This window comes from Biomphalaria glabrata, chromosome 16 (genome assembly GCF_947242115.1).
Source record: "Biomphalaria glabrata chromosome 16, xgBioGlab47.1, whole genome shotgun sequence".
Taxonomy (NCBI): Eukaryota; Metazoa; Mollusca; class Gastropoda; family Planorbidae; genus Biomphalaria; species Biomphalaria glabrata.
Window position 1 is genome coordinate 32,459,863 of NC_074726.1, and position 18,288 is coordinate 32,478,150.

Here is an 18,288-nt window from a genome sequence, read left to right on the forward strand (position 1 = left end):
GAGAAAAGTATTTTATCAGCAACTATATACCAGCTAGACCAAACTTTTTTTGTCATTAGACCAAAGATGGCCCACATTTAATTATTTATAAGAAGTAAGAATGATTGTCACATTTTCTTAAACGCAACAAAAACAAAATAATTTTAAAATAAAATACCACTACAATTTTAAAACTATACACATCCATCAAAGACTTAACAGTTTATCAATATTCAATAATTTCCAAATTTATCAATATTCAAAAATTTCAAAATTTTAGATTGCTGATATTTATGTGTTGTTTTTTTTTCAGTATAAAACACAATTAATTTAATTTTTAAAAACTTCTTTTACAGATGCCCAAGATGTCTTAAGGACAATTTATTTTTCAAACCTGAAACCTAAAAACCAAAATATAAATACTCGGAATCAGGTAATTTTAATGTATAATCAAAATAAAGTATGTTTTGAAGTTATGTCCTATTCAATTTATTTGGTGCATATGTCAATGTGTATTAGCAGATTGCAAACTAGAACTAAATTATGGACCGGTTTCCTTTTTCACCAGTAGTGACTTTCCTTTTATACACCATATCCAACCTTCAAAAGTAGCATCTTAGTCTTCGTACAAGTATTACTTCAGTCAGTACACACACATTGTCCTTAACACAGATCAACATATTTTAATGTAAAATACAAATATTCCAAATTGCTTTCTCATCAGTAAGTTAGAAAAATATTCTACTAACATTTTGTAAAGGGATTAGATTAGTTTAAGGTACTGTTATAGTCAATAGTTTTTGGCACATCAACATTTTATATAGATTGTAGAAATGATGCAGGGCTTAGAAAGGCTAAAACTGATCAAGTTTATATTCCTGTGTAAGATGCGTGTCATAGAGAGGGATGTAATCTAATAGAATTGAAGTTGTTATAACAAATTAGAATAAATCCATTCTAATCTGACTTCAGAATCCTATGCAACTTGAGCAAAGATTTAACATAGTAAAAGTAGATCTGAATAAGACTGATTTGGTTGTGTTTGTCAGGGTGAGAAAGTTTTTAGTTTATAATTATCAGCTTGCAAATTCTTCATAGGGTAAAAAAACAAATACTTGGGTGGACACAGATCTTGAAAACTGCTTTAACAATTTTCTTACAAATTTGACCATTTAAGTATAACTTGGGGAAAAGAATAACCAGCTAATTGGCGCACTTGAAAACTCTGGTTTGACCTTTATATTTTTCAAAATATAAATATCTTACAATTAAATTTGGTCTGGAGGTCTAGATAATCTATATCCTGAATACACATACATCAGCAAAGTATTCCTGCATATATTCATGTTTGTTTGTAAAATGTTTTACATGTTTCGGATGTTCCTTCAGAGTTGAAGATAATTACTTCCTAGTCCAAACCTCCCGCAGGACGACGGCAGATGGGAGTGGGCAGGGTTTGAACCTGAGACCATCGATAAGTCTGAACGACAGTCCAGCGTGCAAACCACATGACCAGGCAGCCATCCATCAAAGAGTTCAATTAATAGAATATTTTGCAAACTAGAACCTTGTAGATCATAGATCTAGATCTATTAAATGCTAGTCTAGGTTACTCTTTTTTAATTTTGCCATGTCTGTCTGTATCACCAAACTTTAATTTTATATATTCTGACTAGATTTCCTGTGGCATTTTACATCTAGAGAGACAATCTTTTCCCTTTGCAACTTCCTGTGTGACTAAAGAGGCCAATCCTTGATACACACCTGCGATCGCAGGTTGGGCATATGTAATCACCATGCGCTGTTGCATTTTCACCCTTCTTTCTGCTTCTGTTGTGTATGACATCTGCAATCTGTGACCCTTCCTTTATGCTCTCTCCGTGTGGATCTATCCAGTGCCACCTCTTCCCAGCTGCTAGTGTCAATTTTGAAGAGCTTCATGTCGCATTTGCATACATCCGTATAATGTAAAACTGGGTGACCAGCGGCTCTCCTGCCTTCTATTAGATCGCCATACAGAATGTCCTGTGGAAGTCGACCTACTGGCATTCTACGAACATAGCCAAGCCAGCCAAGGCGTCTGCTGCTGATAACAGAGCGGATGTCCTGGCACCCTGCTCTTCGTAGCACTTTTTCATTGGTTATCTTATCTTGCCACCTTATTTTAAAGAAGTGCCTTAGACCATGAGTAGGTTGACCATGTTTCACTTCCGTACAGCAAGGTGCTCAACACACAGGTCCGGTAGATTAGGGCTTTTTAGTACTGTTAGTCAGCAATATGTTGTCCCAGACTCTTTTCTGCAACCGTGACATGGTGGCCATTGCCTTGGCTATCCTGTTATTAATGTCTTTATCCAGTAGAGTGTTGCTGGATATGATGAAGCCAAGGTAACAAAAGTGATCAACAATTTCTAGTGGTTGGCCATTAATGCTTACTTGAGGTGCAGTGTTTGTGTTTTGGACAAGTATCTTAGTTTTGCTTTGACTGATGTTTAAGCCGAACTTCTGGCAAGCAGCAGATAGTTTGTCAACCAGAGACTGTAGCTGAATATCAGAATCAGTCACAATAGCTGCATCATCAGCATACAAGAGTTCCCTGATGAGTAACTTCTTAACCTTGACTAGATTTATGCATGTGCTTAACAAGGATTTTTCAGGTATGGGGGGGGGGGTGCGCCTTTGGGCGGGTAAAAATTGTTCCTTTTTAAAAGATTTATTATCAGTAATTAAGAGCAAAGTAATTGCTCTTACAAGACAAGAAGTCATCAGCCCCATAAGAAAGAAAGTCTTTTTTTTAAAAAAAAATGTTGTTTATTATTAAATCTCCTGTATGTGCCATGGAAGGTAATTTTTTAATTTTAACTATTTTTAAAGGTATTTACTATCCACCTCTTGTGAAAACATTGGCTACTGTCAAGGCTTACATTGAATCTACCACTTTTAGATGAGCCAGAAATGTTTGGGCTCCATGAGAATGCAAACATAGCCTTTCAGTTGAATGAAACCAATGCTTTACTTGGTAAGTCTTTGTTTTGCTAATGCTAGTATAGAAACATAAACAGGCGCAATTTACTGCTATATTATAATATACACACACTTACACTGGTTTTGTTCTGAAATACTTTAGTTTAGAAAATAATTCATTGTCATATAATCTTTTTTACACTGCTTTATTATGGCTTACAACATTGTAGCCATTGTTACATTTATATGTGTATTTATGTTTATGTATGTTGTGTGTGTGTTTGTTTGTTTTCTTGTAGTCTACCTTGTTCTATTGTTCAGTATGTTCACGGTTTACTCTTAAGTGTGTCAGTTGTGTGTATTCACTGTGTATTAGTCTCTGCTGGTTGTTCTCTCCTTGTTTCACGTTAATAAAAATGGAGTGTAAATTTTAAACATCAGTATTGTTAGTGTATTGTGATAATTTAACATGGAGGCAGCTTTCTAAAAGTTCTAAAATGGAAACTGTAAGTAAAACTAACTTTAAACCAAGAATTAACCCTCCACCTCCTTTAAGTGTGAAGAAAGGGTGTGAGGAATGGAAGCTTTTCAAGCAAATGTGGCTGAAGTATTGCACTATAGAGAGAATAAACGATATAGATGAAGAGTATGCCAAAGCACTGTTCTTGCACACTATCTGCCCAGAGGCATTGGCAGTATACAACAGTATCACCTTTAAACCAAAGCACAATGTTCAAGACATAATATGTGCATTTGATGAGCAATTTGCAATTTTTGCAACCATATGGAAGAGTCATTAATAAGTGACCGAATGGTAGTTGTTGGCATCAGAGACACAAGGACAAAGAAAGAACTCTTACAAGAACATAAACTAACACTCAAGACTTGTATAGAAATCTGCAAGGCAAATGAAGCTGCTGACTTGCAACTAAAGGTACTAGAAACAGGTACATCTTATGCCTCACCACCTCAGGATGAGGCGTTCGCTGTTTTGTCTCGCAAAAATATTCTACAACAGAATGCTGCTCATAAACAGCACAAATGTAAATTTTGTGGACAAAATCACCCATTTAAAAAGGAACTGTGTCCTGCATGGGGTAAAATATGTAATATCTGTCACAGACCAGTTTTAGAACCTCTGTGACATGAAGTGACACTCAGTCACCTATTGTAATATTCCGTGCGGGCAAGCACGAGGTTATGTGAATAAGTTAAAGGACTCTGAAATAAGGGTCAATGTTAAGCAGTTAGTGAAGAACTCCAGCAGAGAGTGGACGTACGATTTTCTCTGTCTGTAATGTGTACCTTAATGAATTTGATCTAATGTTAACTTGAGAGATTCCTTCAGACTTATATTGTGAATATTTTATTAATGTGATTACTTATTCTACATGGCATGAGCAGCCAGTATTTATTGGTTTATATTTTATGACGGCTGAAGTCGCCAATATCTTTTGTAATTTATCTTATATATATTAAACTTCATGTCTGCTACCAGTGTGTTTATCAGTAATTCTAAATGTTGTCGTTGGAGACTTCAGTATACTAGTGTTGTTGTGCACTTGCAAATCTAGTGCGTTTAATAAAGTACATCGTTAAGAAGAGCATTATAGCCGTACCAGAAGAGGTACCTACAACATACACGGACACATTCACGTTGTCACGCCTACAACTAAAACTAGGCAGCGACAATATCTGTAAACAAAAAAAATTGTTTTGGCATTCAATGCAACCAAAAGAAACTGCAATGTGTACAGGAGGACAGTGATGATTGTTATTCATTATCTTCTAGTGATGAGGCTGTGCTTGCTGTACAAGGTGGACCAAACAATAAGATCATAAAAGCTGAAATGATCATAGCTGGTGAGATTGTGTGTCAGATTGACTCGAGTGCCAGCGTTAATGTTATCCCTAAGAAGCTTATTAAATCTGCACAAATATGTCCCACTCAAAGCAAGCTACGTGTGTATGACAGTAGCACACTCATACCTATTGGAAAGGTACAACTCGTAGTACAAAATCCAAAGACCAACAAGAGATATCGTGTTGATTTCGTGGTTGTGAAAGATGACTTAACTCCCCTGTTAGGGAAGAAAACGTCAGAAAAAATGGGACTAATTACAATAAACTATCATACTTTTGAAAGTGTTGATAAGCCTCTACCAAGGTTATCGACAAAAATAGTTGAACAGTTCTCTGATGTATTAGATGATCAGCAGGGTGAATTACCTGGTGTTGTACACTTAGAAGTGAATCCTGTCATAACACCAGTTACATGTCCATCTGGTCGTGTACCTTTAGCTATGCAGGCTAAAGTAAAGTCTGAGTTAGAACTGCTAACAGAAAAAGGAATCATTGTGCCTGTTGATAAACTTACTGACTGGGTCAGTCGAATGTGATTGCAACTAAAAAATCTGGGAAACTCCGTATCTGTTTAGATCCTTGTCCTCTCAGCAAGGCACTTAAAAGAGAACGTTTTCCCCTTCCAGTAATGGAAGACTTGCTTCCTAGAATATCTGAAATCCTTTTCATATGTTATACTTTTATGCAAATAAGGTTTACTATATAGTAACTAAAGAATTTTATATTTACTGATTTTTAAATTCATATTAGTTAAAAGATTATTGGATATTTGTACATCAAATTCATGTCAAATTTATAGATCATCTTTTTATGAACAATTATCAATACAAAAAACAGAATAGTTTCACCAACTTACACTAGAATCCAACTAAAATTCTTATCAATTTACACTAACATCAAACATATTTTGCTTTTGATCTTACTAGAAAAGTTTTTATGAATATTTACATCTTACAAATATCCATATGTTAAGCTTTACATGTTCATTAAAGACTTACTTTGCTAAGTTATTGGTTTTCCTTGTTGATTAGGAACTCGTTCTTTGCTGTAATGGCACTAGGGAAGAAGAGCACTTTTTAAAAATTCATATGGGGAAATGTGACTTTCTGTGTATTTTATTAGATTGTGTTTTGTTTTTGATCTGACAACGCTCATAAATATAATTGCTCTATAATTTTAAAAAAACAACAACAAAGACTCACCTATTTTAACTAAGTGCAGTGATAAAGAAATGGTTTTAAGTCTTTAACCTTAGTCACTGTCTCATATCAAGAAACTTGTCATTAGTTTTTTTCAAAGAATCTTGTAAGAATTTACTTAAGTGTCATATTACTCTTTAAATTACAGGTCTTATGGTGTTGTCTTATGGGAATTGTTGACAGAAGAAGTACCCTACAAAGATGTGGATTCTTCTGCTATCATCTGGGGAGTGGGAAGCAATATCCATCACCTTCCTGTTCCTGGCACTTGCCCAGAGGGCTTTAAATTGCTGATGAGGCAGTGCTGGTAAAGTATTTTTATTTGCTTATGATTTAAAGAACAGTTTCTTTTAAGATAACAAGCTAGAGATTAGAATGTTATGCAGTCTTAGGGGAGATCCTTTTTCCAGAAGCATGCTTTTTTTTTTTTGGGTGGGGGGCTATATATGCTTGCAATCTAGCAATTCACAATAGCAAATACATTTTTAACAGCCATCCTATCAACAATTTATCCTGCCATTATAATTTTATAATTGAGATTTTAACATGTCTAGTTTTCCCTTTTTTTTTTTTGTTTCATTTTGTCAGATTAAATAAAAACAAACAAACATTGTCTTTCACATTAAAAAAATTTCAATACATAAAGATTAGAGGCTTAGGAAGCTCTAGAAATCACATTTTAGGATCAAGTTCTAGGATCATATTTCAGATCAAGCAGGTGCTTTGTAAACAAAATTCAGATTGAGTCAATTCTCAGATTTAAAATTCTAATCAAGCCCACTTAGTTAGTTAGCCAAGGGGTTTATGCCATAGAGCCACACATCCCACAATTTAGTATTAAGACATGTACATTAAAGGATGCAACTTAGGATGAAACTCATTCATTAGTCACAAACATTATCCAAATATAAATCCCTAGTGCATCATGTCCTTCTTTCTTTTTGAAATTAATATAGATCATTGAGAAGGGATATAATGAGTAGATAGCATTGTATAAAAAAATGTACAAGATTTAAATTCATTTATTGATTAAAATGAAAGGATATGTGAAGTGTAATCACTTTTTTTTAATAAAATAATTTGCACACCAAACCAATGAGTAATACCAGAGAATGTAATTGTATTATCTTCCATAAAAAACATAAGCTTACAAAGATGGCAGGCTGATTCCTAATATTGTTTCATAAAATTTGCTATGAAAGTTATCAAAAAGATTTCCAAGGTTTACCTGTTTATTAATATCCTTGATTAAGAGAGAGTTAAAACAAATAATTAACAAGGGAAATATGTTATATGAATGAGACTAATCAGATATTAAAGAAACATCACAGATTTGAAAATTTGCCTTTTTTTTTAAATATTGTAAACTTTGTTTCAATAACCTGAATGATGACTGCAACCCAACTTGTATTATTTTCAGGTATTTTATGCCTCATGGTATTACAGTGGACCATCAAGGAAATATTTGGTTAACAGATGTAGCAATGCATCAGGTAAAACATTTCTTTGTTGTTCTTCTCAACATGTGTTAAACAAATTGAATTGATCTTATTGACAACATAAAAGCTTAAAAAAAAACAAAAGAATTCTAACACTGAATATAATAGCACTTGATATCAGATGAAAAAATGTAACAAAATTATTAATTTGTTTTAGTTATGTAAGATTGATTTCCTTCACTACTGTACTTTTTTTTGGGTCTACAAATTAATATAATTTTGTTTCTCTTTAGGTTTTTAAAATACCACCAGGTCAGACTGTACCAAAAATGACACTAGGACAGAAGTTCCAACATGGTGAAGATACAAATCTTTTTTGTAAACCTACTGATGTAGCTGTTCTTATGTCTGGAGAGTTTTTTGTATCTGATGGGTAATACTAGGCTTTGCAATTAATTGTAATTATATATTGTGTCAGCAAATATTGCTTTAAATAAATGAGTCCATTGATACTGATTAGGCATTAAAAAATATATTTTAAATTTGAATTTTGAATTATGTAAAAATAATCAAATCTTGATTGTTTTATTACAAGCCTACTTTTTGTAAAACAGGTACTGTAATAGCAGAGTTCTGAAATTTTCCAAAGATGGAACTTTTTTGATGTCCTTTGGGAAAAGGAATGTTCAGTTTGGTGCAGGTAACTTCCTAAATATATATCTGATTCTTAGTTTGATGTGCATGATTTTCAAGTCATGTTTCATGATAACAATTTAAAACTATAAAACCAGATACCATATGAATTGTATTCAATAGACACATTTTGTGGTATGCCCTTCGAACTCATCAGGATTGTTTTGAGTTTGAACACTGCCATCCCCTGTCATCCTGCAGGAGGTTTGGGTTAGAACATAGTTATGTTTAGTTCTGAAGGAACATCCAGAACTTAAAAAAAATATTAAGCAAAATAAAGATTTTAAGCTAAATAAATTAGGTTACATAAATGTGCTTAGCTTGGTTGGTTTTTCCCCTTATCAGCATTTTATAAAGTTCAAACTATGTTTCTACTGGTACATAGCTAATAGAAGATGAGACTTCATTATTTTGTAAACAAAGAAAAATGTGACAATATCACCATTAATATTTTATTGTAGATTTTGGTCAGTAGTTTGCTGCATTATCAAACAGCTCATTTTTTGTTCTATAGGAGGTTTACTGTATGCTGTGAATGGTCCTGCTTTTGATGGCCCCATTGATACAACTGTCCAGGGTTTCACATCAGACATAAATACTGGAGATTTGTTGGAAATGTGAAATGTACCAGATGTAAAGTTCTATTTCATGTGACAACAAAACTCAGCTTAGTTTAACTACAAATAGCTAATCTCTCTCATTGTAACATAATTTATCAAAGTTATGTTTTATTTATTTATTCTTATTCGTTTTTACAAAGTAAAAATGTTTTGAATGTATTGACCTCGTGGGAAACTACATTAAAATCTCCACAATCTTTCAGAACATGCGAAACCCACATTATGTAGCAGCAGATCCAGTAACACATAGCATCTATGTAGGGGAATTGGACCCTGAAAGTGTTTGGAAGTTTAGCAGACCTGTTACAGTACAGTCAAGTTCACAGCATAACAAAGGTAAATAAGGAAGATTGCTTTCACATTCACCTGGTAATGAATGTTGATGTGAATGTTCATTTGTAAAGTCTGTTAAAACGTTTGCATCAGTATTAATCTAAATATGTACTTGTGATCTGTACTACTCTCTGAATGAAACGTCCTGGACTCTTTTATTGTCTATAATTTTATCACTTTCCTTAGAGACATGTAAAAGCAAATTGAATCCGATTAGAAGTGCAAGCGATGGTAATACAGAAAGAAAATCATTTCAATAATTGAATTTATCGTATTGAGTGGTCATTGTGAACTACTAGCTTACTCTTTATTAGAGCAAAGAAAATGGTAGAAGTAAAATAACTTAGACTTTGCTTTGGCTCAACTGAAGTTTACAAATAGCTGTGTAGATTTTTCAAGAAATTTCCTAGTTTCATAAGGTGAAAAGTAATTTGTGTAGACATCTTAGGAAAAGCTACAATGCCTTAACTTTATTCAATTTTATGCCACAGTTGAGGAAAGTACTCAGAGCCAGTTACTGTCAGCAATCCATTGGACCAGAGTGAAACCAATACCACAGAGTTGTCTGAGGCTATCAAAGATAGCAGTGATGTCTCTCCCTCTGTCATCAATTGGCATCTTACTTGTGGTACCAGTCATCTTGTTGCTACTTCTAGTCAGGGCACATCAGTCTGGTGTTATAAATTTTTTTTTAGTTTTAGTTTTTAGCTAGATTGAATGAAATTTAAAACATTTTTTATATTATTAAATTACAGAATTTTTAATCCTTTCCTCTAGTTTAATGATCAATATTATAAAATGAAATAAAAATTATTGGGCGGTTTATAATATATTCAGGTCATTTAAAAACCTTTACAACATAACAGGCATTTAATTTTTTAAATTCTTTTTGTTAAAATTTGGATGTTTTCTACAATTTAATATTTGTTCTTTCTTTTTTTTTTTTTTCATTAGGAAAATTTAAATGTTATGGACATGGAAAGAAGGGAAAGGTTTTTAACCTTAAAGGCTTTACTTGGAATTCTCATAAAGGCTTTGATAGACTTAGTACTGAGGAAAGTGATCATGAGGTTGACCCAGATGATTTAGATGATAAAGACTATTTGACACCTCCCAAGAGAATAAAGCATAGCCTCAAGTTCAAGGCTGACTAAATTGTGTAAATTAATCTTTTTTTTTCTTTGTTATTAGTTGGTCATATCATAATATTCTGCCATTACAGTCAGGGTTTAAACTTGTTTACATGTTGAATCTGATACCAACTAAATCTCATAAACACATAATTAACCATAGACCCACCTCATGTAAAAAAAAATGTTTTGTAAAATGTTTTACATATTTCGGATGTTCTTTCAGAGTTGAAGATAGTTTACTTCCTAGTCCAAATCTCCCACAGGACGACGGGGGATGGGAGCGGGCAGGGTTTGAGCCCGGGACCATCGATAAATCCAAACGACAGTCCAGCGTGCAAACCGCACGACCAGGCAGCCATATTACATGTTATTAGTTGTAAGTTGTATTACAATAACTAAGTGATTTTGAGCTCATAAAATTTCAAAATAAAATTATAAAATGCTTTTGTCATTGAAAAAAAGATTACTATGTTGGATTTTTTTTGGATAGCAAAGGCTATTTGACCTTTTTATTTCAATATGTGATATCAAAATTTTTAATTCATTAATTTGTTTAATATTTGTCGAAAGTTTGCTTTTGAATAAAATATTTATCAGCATTATTATCATTTAATAAGTATATTTTGTTTTTTAATTTTATGAATGATTTGATGTTATAATGCCAGGTCATTTACAAAGCACACGCCTGCCAACTTTCTTTTTGTAATGATTCTCAAAACTTAATTAGCTACCAAATGATTGTTTGCTCACTTGGTTGTGATGATTCAACATTCCTGTTATGTTCCACCATTTCCTTCTTCAATTCTAAAGCTGGCTTTATTTCATCTAGTGAACGTACCATTAGTGTTAGTGACCCTGGCAAACTAGCCATTTTATGCACAATTTTAAAATGTTCATATGGATAATATGGTTAGTTTTTTTATAGCATTTTTGACTACATGGAGTTCCAGACAACTTTCCATGTTGCTGGTCCCTTTCTCATGTCATTATTAAATCTTATTTAAAAAACAAAAAAAACTTGTTAGATGGTAACATTGTCCAAATTGTTACTAGTTTTATGTAATGTGTTTGAAAACTATGACTTCCTTAGATTGACTACTAGACTCTCATTCATGTATTGCATTTCTTTATTTTAAATCTTGTTAAGGCTTGTTTAAAATCTTTCGACATTCAACTTTTTATGCCATATTACAATGTTTATTTGTTAATTCAATTGTTTAGTCATATGTTTGTTTTCCAAAGTGTTACTATTTGGTGCAATCAAAATATTTAGTGGCATTTTACATACAAACACTGGTAGTTGAAATGAGTAGCACATTTTAGCTAATTTCTGATGAATCAAAATAAAAATGTCATGATATAAAAATAATTTTAAATTTAAAAACCTAAATGAAAAAAATTGTATTTTTTGTAAATATAGTTACAGTTATATTGAATAGAATTATTTATGTTAGCAACTTTTGAATGCATCACATAATTTTAATTTGACACAGAAACTGAAAATCATTTCAATTAAAGATTGTTGACTGTTGTTTCACCTCAGATGAATTGATTACATTTTAAGAGGTTATCAGATATTTATATTTATGACATACAATCTTTTTGTTATGTTATGAGTTGTTTTTGTTTTTATTTTCTACATGTTCAGGGTATAAAGTTCTAGTGCATACATACGTAGATTTCAACCCACATTTTTTAGTTCTTACTTATGTATTTACATACATGTACTAAGAACTAATATGAAATTACAACTTAATCATTTTTTGTGCTATTTTTATGTATTTGAACCAATTTTTATTTTAAATTAGCACAAGTTAAATCTGTTGATCAGAATTTTTTTCCTTGGTAATAGTTATATTTATACTCAAACCCATTTGATGTTACTTCTGCAAAGATTTATAGACACTCAGAGGAAATGATATTAGCATGGTAGACACAGTTAAACTTTTAAGGCAGAGTTTTGGAATTAAAGCTAAAATTTTAAAATAAATCAAAAACATTGATAAACAAGCTGTTTACTGCTAGTTTAGTGCATCAATCCATTGTCTGCTTTTGATTTAGTCTTTGGTTCTTGATTTCTATGCTGCACTGTGTCAATAACTTTACTTTTTCAAAGCAGTTCTATTAATCTCTTTCAAATACTATTTGCTTATACTAATCAGAATGTAAGATTTAATGGGTTTGATATTTGTTTCAACTGGTGATGGTCCCCCTAAAGTATTGTATTAGTACTTCAAAACTTACTTATGTACAGTTTCATTAATCAATTATATTTTTTAGGCTGTTGAAGGTTTATCAATTGATTTTTTTTTATCTGGTGGAGACATTTAACCATTTTGTTTTTGCCACAAAAAAAAATTTAACTTGTTTGTTGTGAAAAATGAAATCAAAAGTGAATGATCACCTAGTCTTTGAAAGTTCAAAATATTTGTACTACTTTATTGATGTCATGTACTCACATTATATTTGTGTGTTAGTGTTTGTCTTAACATGTTGATGTTGTTTTGTGATATCTACATCAACATTGTCTCTTGTTGGTGGGGTATGCAAGACATTGGTTCTATGCTGTTGGTAAAAATTTCTCATCCTTCATTGACTTCCATTGTACTCCACCTTGCACTTATGTTTTATGGAGTGCTAGAAATCTAAAAAGTATCCCAGTCATAATAGAAGATTTTTAAAACTTACCACATTTAGAGCATTTCATTTTTACTTTGCTCTTTTTTTTATTGTGTATGTTCTTAATTGTAATCAACATCTGACAGTGCTACATAATGTTTTATTTAATGACTGAGCATAATGCTTAATTTGATTTTAATGTGGCTAAAATTCATTTGTTTCTCAAATGTTAGTAGCATAGAAAACATGAACTGTGTGGTCTATTTATCTTAATGTGTGTTTGATGTATTGTAAGTGATCATATGTAACAGTTATGGGTATAGAGAATAAAATACAAAATATTTAACTCATTATGTTGTTTCATTTTTCTTAAATAGATGACCAGACTTGAATTAATCCACCATTATGAAACTGCCAATCATACCTGCTTAAGCACAATTTAAGGTTCCCTCAGACTGACTTTATTAAAGCTAATCTTGAGATAAAAAAAAAACTTGATCATTTAGCTTTAAAAAAAATAATAACATGCTTCTCTTCAGGTTAAGAAATTAATATCTGATTAATAGTTAATGAATGTCAGGGTAGGTTATGTTGACAGTGCAGTGTGAATAATCAAGATCAAATAGCTCTTAGACCTGAGTGGAGTTATGTTTTGAAATTTCATACCTACATCATAATGAGAAAGTAATGTTCTCATTTCACCAATTAAATATTTGAACCACAAAGCAAGGAATCTTTAAATGCAGACAAATATCAAGTAATTTTTGTGATTTATTTTACAAAAAGGAATGATAAATCTTCATTTTCATTTCTTAGTTGTAAAACATGTAAAAAGATTTAAGTCAATTTGAAACATGAGAGTTTTGATACCTGCTGCTGAAAAACCTCTTTACCTATCCCTTAGTCTGTTGGACCATTGGAGCACCATGCAAGATTTGTTCACCATCTTTCTCCATTCCACTAGTCTTTTACCTTAGTTAGAACCTCTTTCAATGGCAGGCCCATCTATTCTTTTATGTACTTTATCTTTCCATCACTTTCTTTCTGCCTCTTCTTCTTTTTCCTGGTACTGTTCCCTGAAGGAAGGTCTTAGCAAGCCTCGAAGACTTTGTAATATAGCCATAGATTTTTAGCTCAAGTTTTTTTATGATAGCAGGTCATCATGGGGTCTAATCGCTGCAGTAGCCCTGCCTCTAATATCTTTGTGATGCGGTTTTAAATGTGATACCTAGGATCCTTCTGTAGCAGCTCAATTCCATTGCTAGGATCCTCCTCTCTAGCTCTGCAGTCAGTGTCCAAGACTCACAAGCATATTGTTATAAACCTGGTGGTGGAACAGATGGGGGTAGTGGTATGTGTGTAGTCAGCCGACGCAAATCGCCCCAGTCCAGCGCAGGACGAGCGGTCAACTGTGACCAGTGACAGTACATGCTAGTTCGGCAACGACCTGTGTGTAAATATTACGCACGCAAGTCACGGCGATTGTGATCATTCTGAGTGGTCAAGAACGTTCCATCCGATTCTAGAAGGCCAGTAGAGACAGTATATAAGAGCGAGTGTGTCAGAAAGACTGGACTTCACGTTACCTCGCAATGTGACCAGTACGAGGCGAAGTTAGAAACAGTACGGTGTGTGAATTCAGGCGGAGCAAGGCTAGGTTTTTGGACAGTTTGTGTAATATTGTTGCCAACTGTAGAGTGTTGTATTGTATTTGAAATTAAATTGCTACTGTTACTTTGGAGCCCCGAGTTGTGAGGTTCTTTAAGTTCGTTGTGTCGTGTGGTGCAGTTTGAAGAAAGCCTGGATAGCGAGATTCGTAACAATATAAAACACTTGCAGGTAAACATTGAAAAGTAGGCATGCTGATGCCTTGGTAGTAAGGGCACCTTAATTCCCTAAGTAATGCTGCCTATAATATAGCTTTAAAAAGAAAAGGACAATGGGCATTGGTGAAATCGAAATTTTCAAAACAGGATCCTTTCTTTACATTCAGCAGCTCAAAGGTAGATCCAAAACATTTTTTATGGGTCGAAAGTCGAGAGGCAAAGCAAAGTCCAAAGCAAAGCTGGCTGCACAAGGAAAAAAGGCCACTCTTTGGACATCCTGCTAATAATAATAAGGCTAGTCTTAGAGTCCGAATATCAGTGAGGAATGCAGTATTTCCCATATTTTGCCACATCCAGGCAAAGCATAACCATTGTCCGCAGATGGTCGATTTAGATTTTCTTTTCGCCGTCTGCGTTTGTCCTCGACAGCAGATTTTCTTTTGGTTTTAAAATGTGTATCCCGCTGCCTTCGTAAGTGACCTCCAGCTGTCTCGTTCTGAGGCCGCATGCAACCAGGTGCTCTCTTCTGTCAGCCAAGGAAAGTTGACGCCTAACCTGGTCTTTGAAGCGTTTCCTCGGAAAAAAAAATGGGGGTGGGGAGGATTTAGATCTAGTTGCGCCATACATCTAGAATCTATGTAAGAAGAATAGATCTACAGAAAACTGACAAAGAAAATGAAATTCGTGATATTAAAATACGTTTAATCTTTAAATTAAATAAAACCTATTGATGTATTGAAAAATATCCTTGGTAACTGTTTAATTTCGTGGCTTTTAAAAAGAAAAAACTTTTTAAGCTTACATACAGTCAACTCATTTGTTTTGAAATTACGAATAGACCTAGTCTCCTACTCCTAGGTAGATTCCTTTCATGATTCATTGTAAACAAAAACAGTGACATTAATATTTAGATCTAAAAATAAAAGAAATGGCAACACTCAATGTTTGTCATAGAAATTCAGGGAAAATTGATAGATTTCAAATTCCCATATCAAGTCTAGATGATTCTGTTGATTCTCTTGCAATTGAGATTAGTAAACAGATTCTAACAGACGCCACTGACGGCAATTAACTGACGAATTACTGACGATTTCGGTAATAAATTTTAAATGAATCTGGTAGATGTAGTTAGATCATCTGATCTATTACTATTACTAGACTCTATAGTCATCTGGTCTAAATAAACTAAATACTAAGTCTAAGTATTAAGTAGATCTAGTAACTAGTAGTAGTACTACTTACCAGTACTAGTACCGTGAGTGCGTGAGTAGTTGTACTACTACTAGCCTCATACTCATAATTAAATATTACAATATTACTAGATCTAGTCTCAAGTCTGGTCTAGTTGTAGAAATGTAATCTAAATGATTCTAGATCTAGTAAAAAAAAATCTAGAGTAGAGACTAGACAGGATACTCCAAGATCTAGGTCTAGATAATATGATAGCAGATTAATTTTTAAATTGCAATTTTCATTAGATCTATTAGACATTTTATAATTGAGCAGTGTGGTAGCTGAGTTTTAATGTGCTTGGCTTCTGAACCAAGAGGTTTTGGGTTCAAATCTCAGTAAAGGCTGGTGTTTGAACTTACTTCTGAACTGGATTTTTAGGACGCCTCTGAATCCACCCAACCCTAATCATATGGGTAGGCCTACTTGACATTAATTGGGGAAAGTAAATGTGGTTGGTTGGTTGTTGTGCTGGCCACCTGACACCCTTGTTAACTGTTGGCCATAGAATTAGATGATACTTACATCATCTGCTCTATAGATCACAAGGTCTGAAAAGGAGTACTACAAACTTTTTTTTACTCTATTGATTGGGATTTTTTTATATTGTTTCTAAAATTTAGCAGATTTTATTCTATTTAAGCTGTGAGCAGACCTGCCTACCGTTACGCAAAATGCTTATTCGTTACGCAAAATCTCCCAAAAATGACAGTCAGTACGCAAATACGCATTTAACCCGTCGCGTTACTCATTTCGTATCCTTTTTTTTTCTTCCCTCTCTTGACTAGCTTACGAGCGGTCACGGATGTCACGCTAAGCCGTCCTGTTGGGTCACGGAGGTCATGGTTGGGGGGGGGGGGAGGAACAGAAAAGGTGGGGGAACACATTGTGTCTAGATCTATACGTTGATTGGTTCTTAAAAGCAATTAGATTTAGTCTAGAAATGAAGAACGCGAGAGTGAGGGAGTGGCGGGTTGGTACTGTCAGTTAGCTGATACACCAACGTGACTTTTTTTTTTTTTTGTAAGTTCATTAGTAGAAATTAATTATGTTGAATCCCTGATTCTCGTATTCATTTGTATAGAAAAATGTAATCTGTTACCCTTATTAGACATTTGAAACAATAATATTAAGTTATAATTTTGTTTGTTAAATGTCGTGTGTTAAATGATTAAATAGTACATGTTATCAACTTAAAACATGACAAGTCTGTGAAGCCACATGTTCTTTACCTGTATGTTGATATATGTGCATGCTGCTAGTAAAGTTAATGGTAAAAAAAAACAACACTTGGGCATCTGTTTGTGAAAAACATTCATAAGAAAGAAAAAACATTTTAGAAATAAAAAGCACCCTTGAGTCAGGATTTTGTCATTTTACCATCACGAGACACTCATTACAAAGACAAACAGACACAAAAACTCCTTGCATTCAAATCATTAAATACATTTCAACTATCTGATAAAAATATTTCACAAAATGTATATTTTGTTTTTTATAGTTATAATTTTTTGTGTGTAATGCTCAATTTGTAAGACAAAATTCCTTATGGATAATAAAGATTATTATTATCACTGTGCACAACTGCAGGAAATGTCCAGTGCTTTTGGAAGAGAGGTTTTAAGTCTCTCAAACACACTAATGAAATTTGATGGTGATCAACTTAAAATATAAAATTAATTCATTTACATGATTTTTAAAACATAAACTAATTTTTGTACCTTGTAGTTATCTTTAAAAAAAACATGGATGGTCTACTCTGACAATCTGGAAGTTTATAAGACAAATATTTGTATTAATCAAACTAACATGTAATTAAATTTATGGGCTTTTAAAATTTTCATAGAAAGAAAATGATGATTGTTTTTACTATTTCTGACATTCTGTTTCTTAGACATCAATGAATGTAAAGATAATTTGACATGTCCACAAGGATGTGAAAACACTGTTGGATCCTACATTTGTAGCTGTAACATCGGTTTCAGATTGAATACACTCAACACAAGCATTTGTGATGGTAACATTTGTATTGTTTTCTATTTCTATGAATTAATAGTGGTAAAATTGTAAACTAGATCTATTTGGACCCCATATTTTGGCTGTTTGATTTTTTTCTGTGCTAGATATCAATGAATGTGAAGAGAACATAGATGACTGCTCACAAACTTGTGTCAATGCAATTGGAAGTTACTCTTGTAATTGTTTCAATGGATATACTCTCCAAAGTGGAGTTTGTGAAAAAAGTAAGCTGAAGATAAAATATTTTTTTTTCTTTTGATGCTTATTGATTTGTACTAATTTTGAAAACTTCAAGGCCCTAATATATTGTATTTTGAGTTGCTCACATCTATTGTGATCTTCAAAAACTTGGCAAACTTAACTTGTCTTAT

The 18,288-nt window shown here is 33.1% G+C and overlaps 1 protein-coding gene across 2 annotated transcripts; it reads left to right on the forward strand.

The window, feature by feature from the left end:
- The first annotated feature begins 347 nt into the window (after positions 1 to 347).
- On the forward strand, positions 348 to 13,188 carry LOC129923272 (peptidyl-alpha-hydroxyglycine alpha-amidating lyase 1-like). 2 transcript variants are annotated; one of them, XM_056013539.1, is made up of 10 exons: positions 348 to 412; positions 952 to 1,029; positions 2,854 to 2,998; positions 6,154 to 6,312; positions 7,426 to 7,498; positions 7,738 to 7,877; positions 8,059 to 8,144; positions 8,652 to 8,770; positions 8,961 to 9,093; positions 9,582 to 10,037. In XM_056013539.1, exons 4-8 carry the CDS (start codon positions 6,299 to 6,301, stop codon positions 8,756 to 8,758), a joined length of 420 nt encoding a protein of 139 aa, XP_055869514.1. In that variant the 5' UTR covers positions 348 to 412; positions 952 to 1,029; positions 2,854 to 2,998; positions 6,154 to 6,298; the 3' UTR covers positions 8,759 to 8,770; positions 8,961 to 9,093; positions 9,582 to 10,037. The 2 variants fall into 2 exon arrangements, 1 of the variants encoding a protein (XP_055869514.1); XR_008775190.1 differs by lacking the exons at positions 348 to 412; positions 952 to 1,029; positions 2,854 to 2,998; ... (2 more) ...; positions 7,738 to 7,877; positions 8,059 to 8,144 and adding an exon at positions 10,045 to 13,188 and having other exon boundaries at positions 8,755 to 8,770; positions 9,582 to 9,718.
- The last annotated feature ends 5,100 nt before the right edge of the window (positions 13,189 to 18,288 follow it).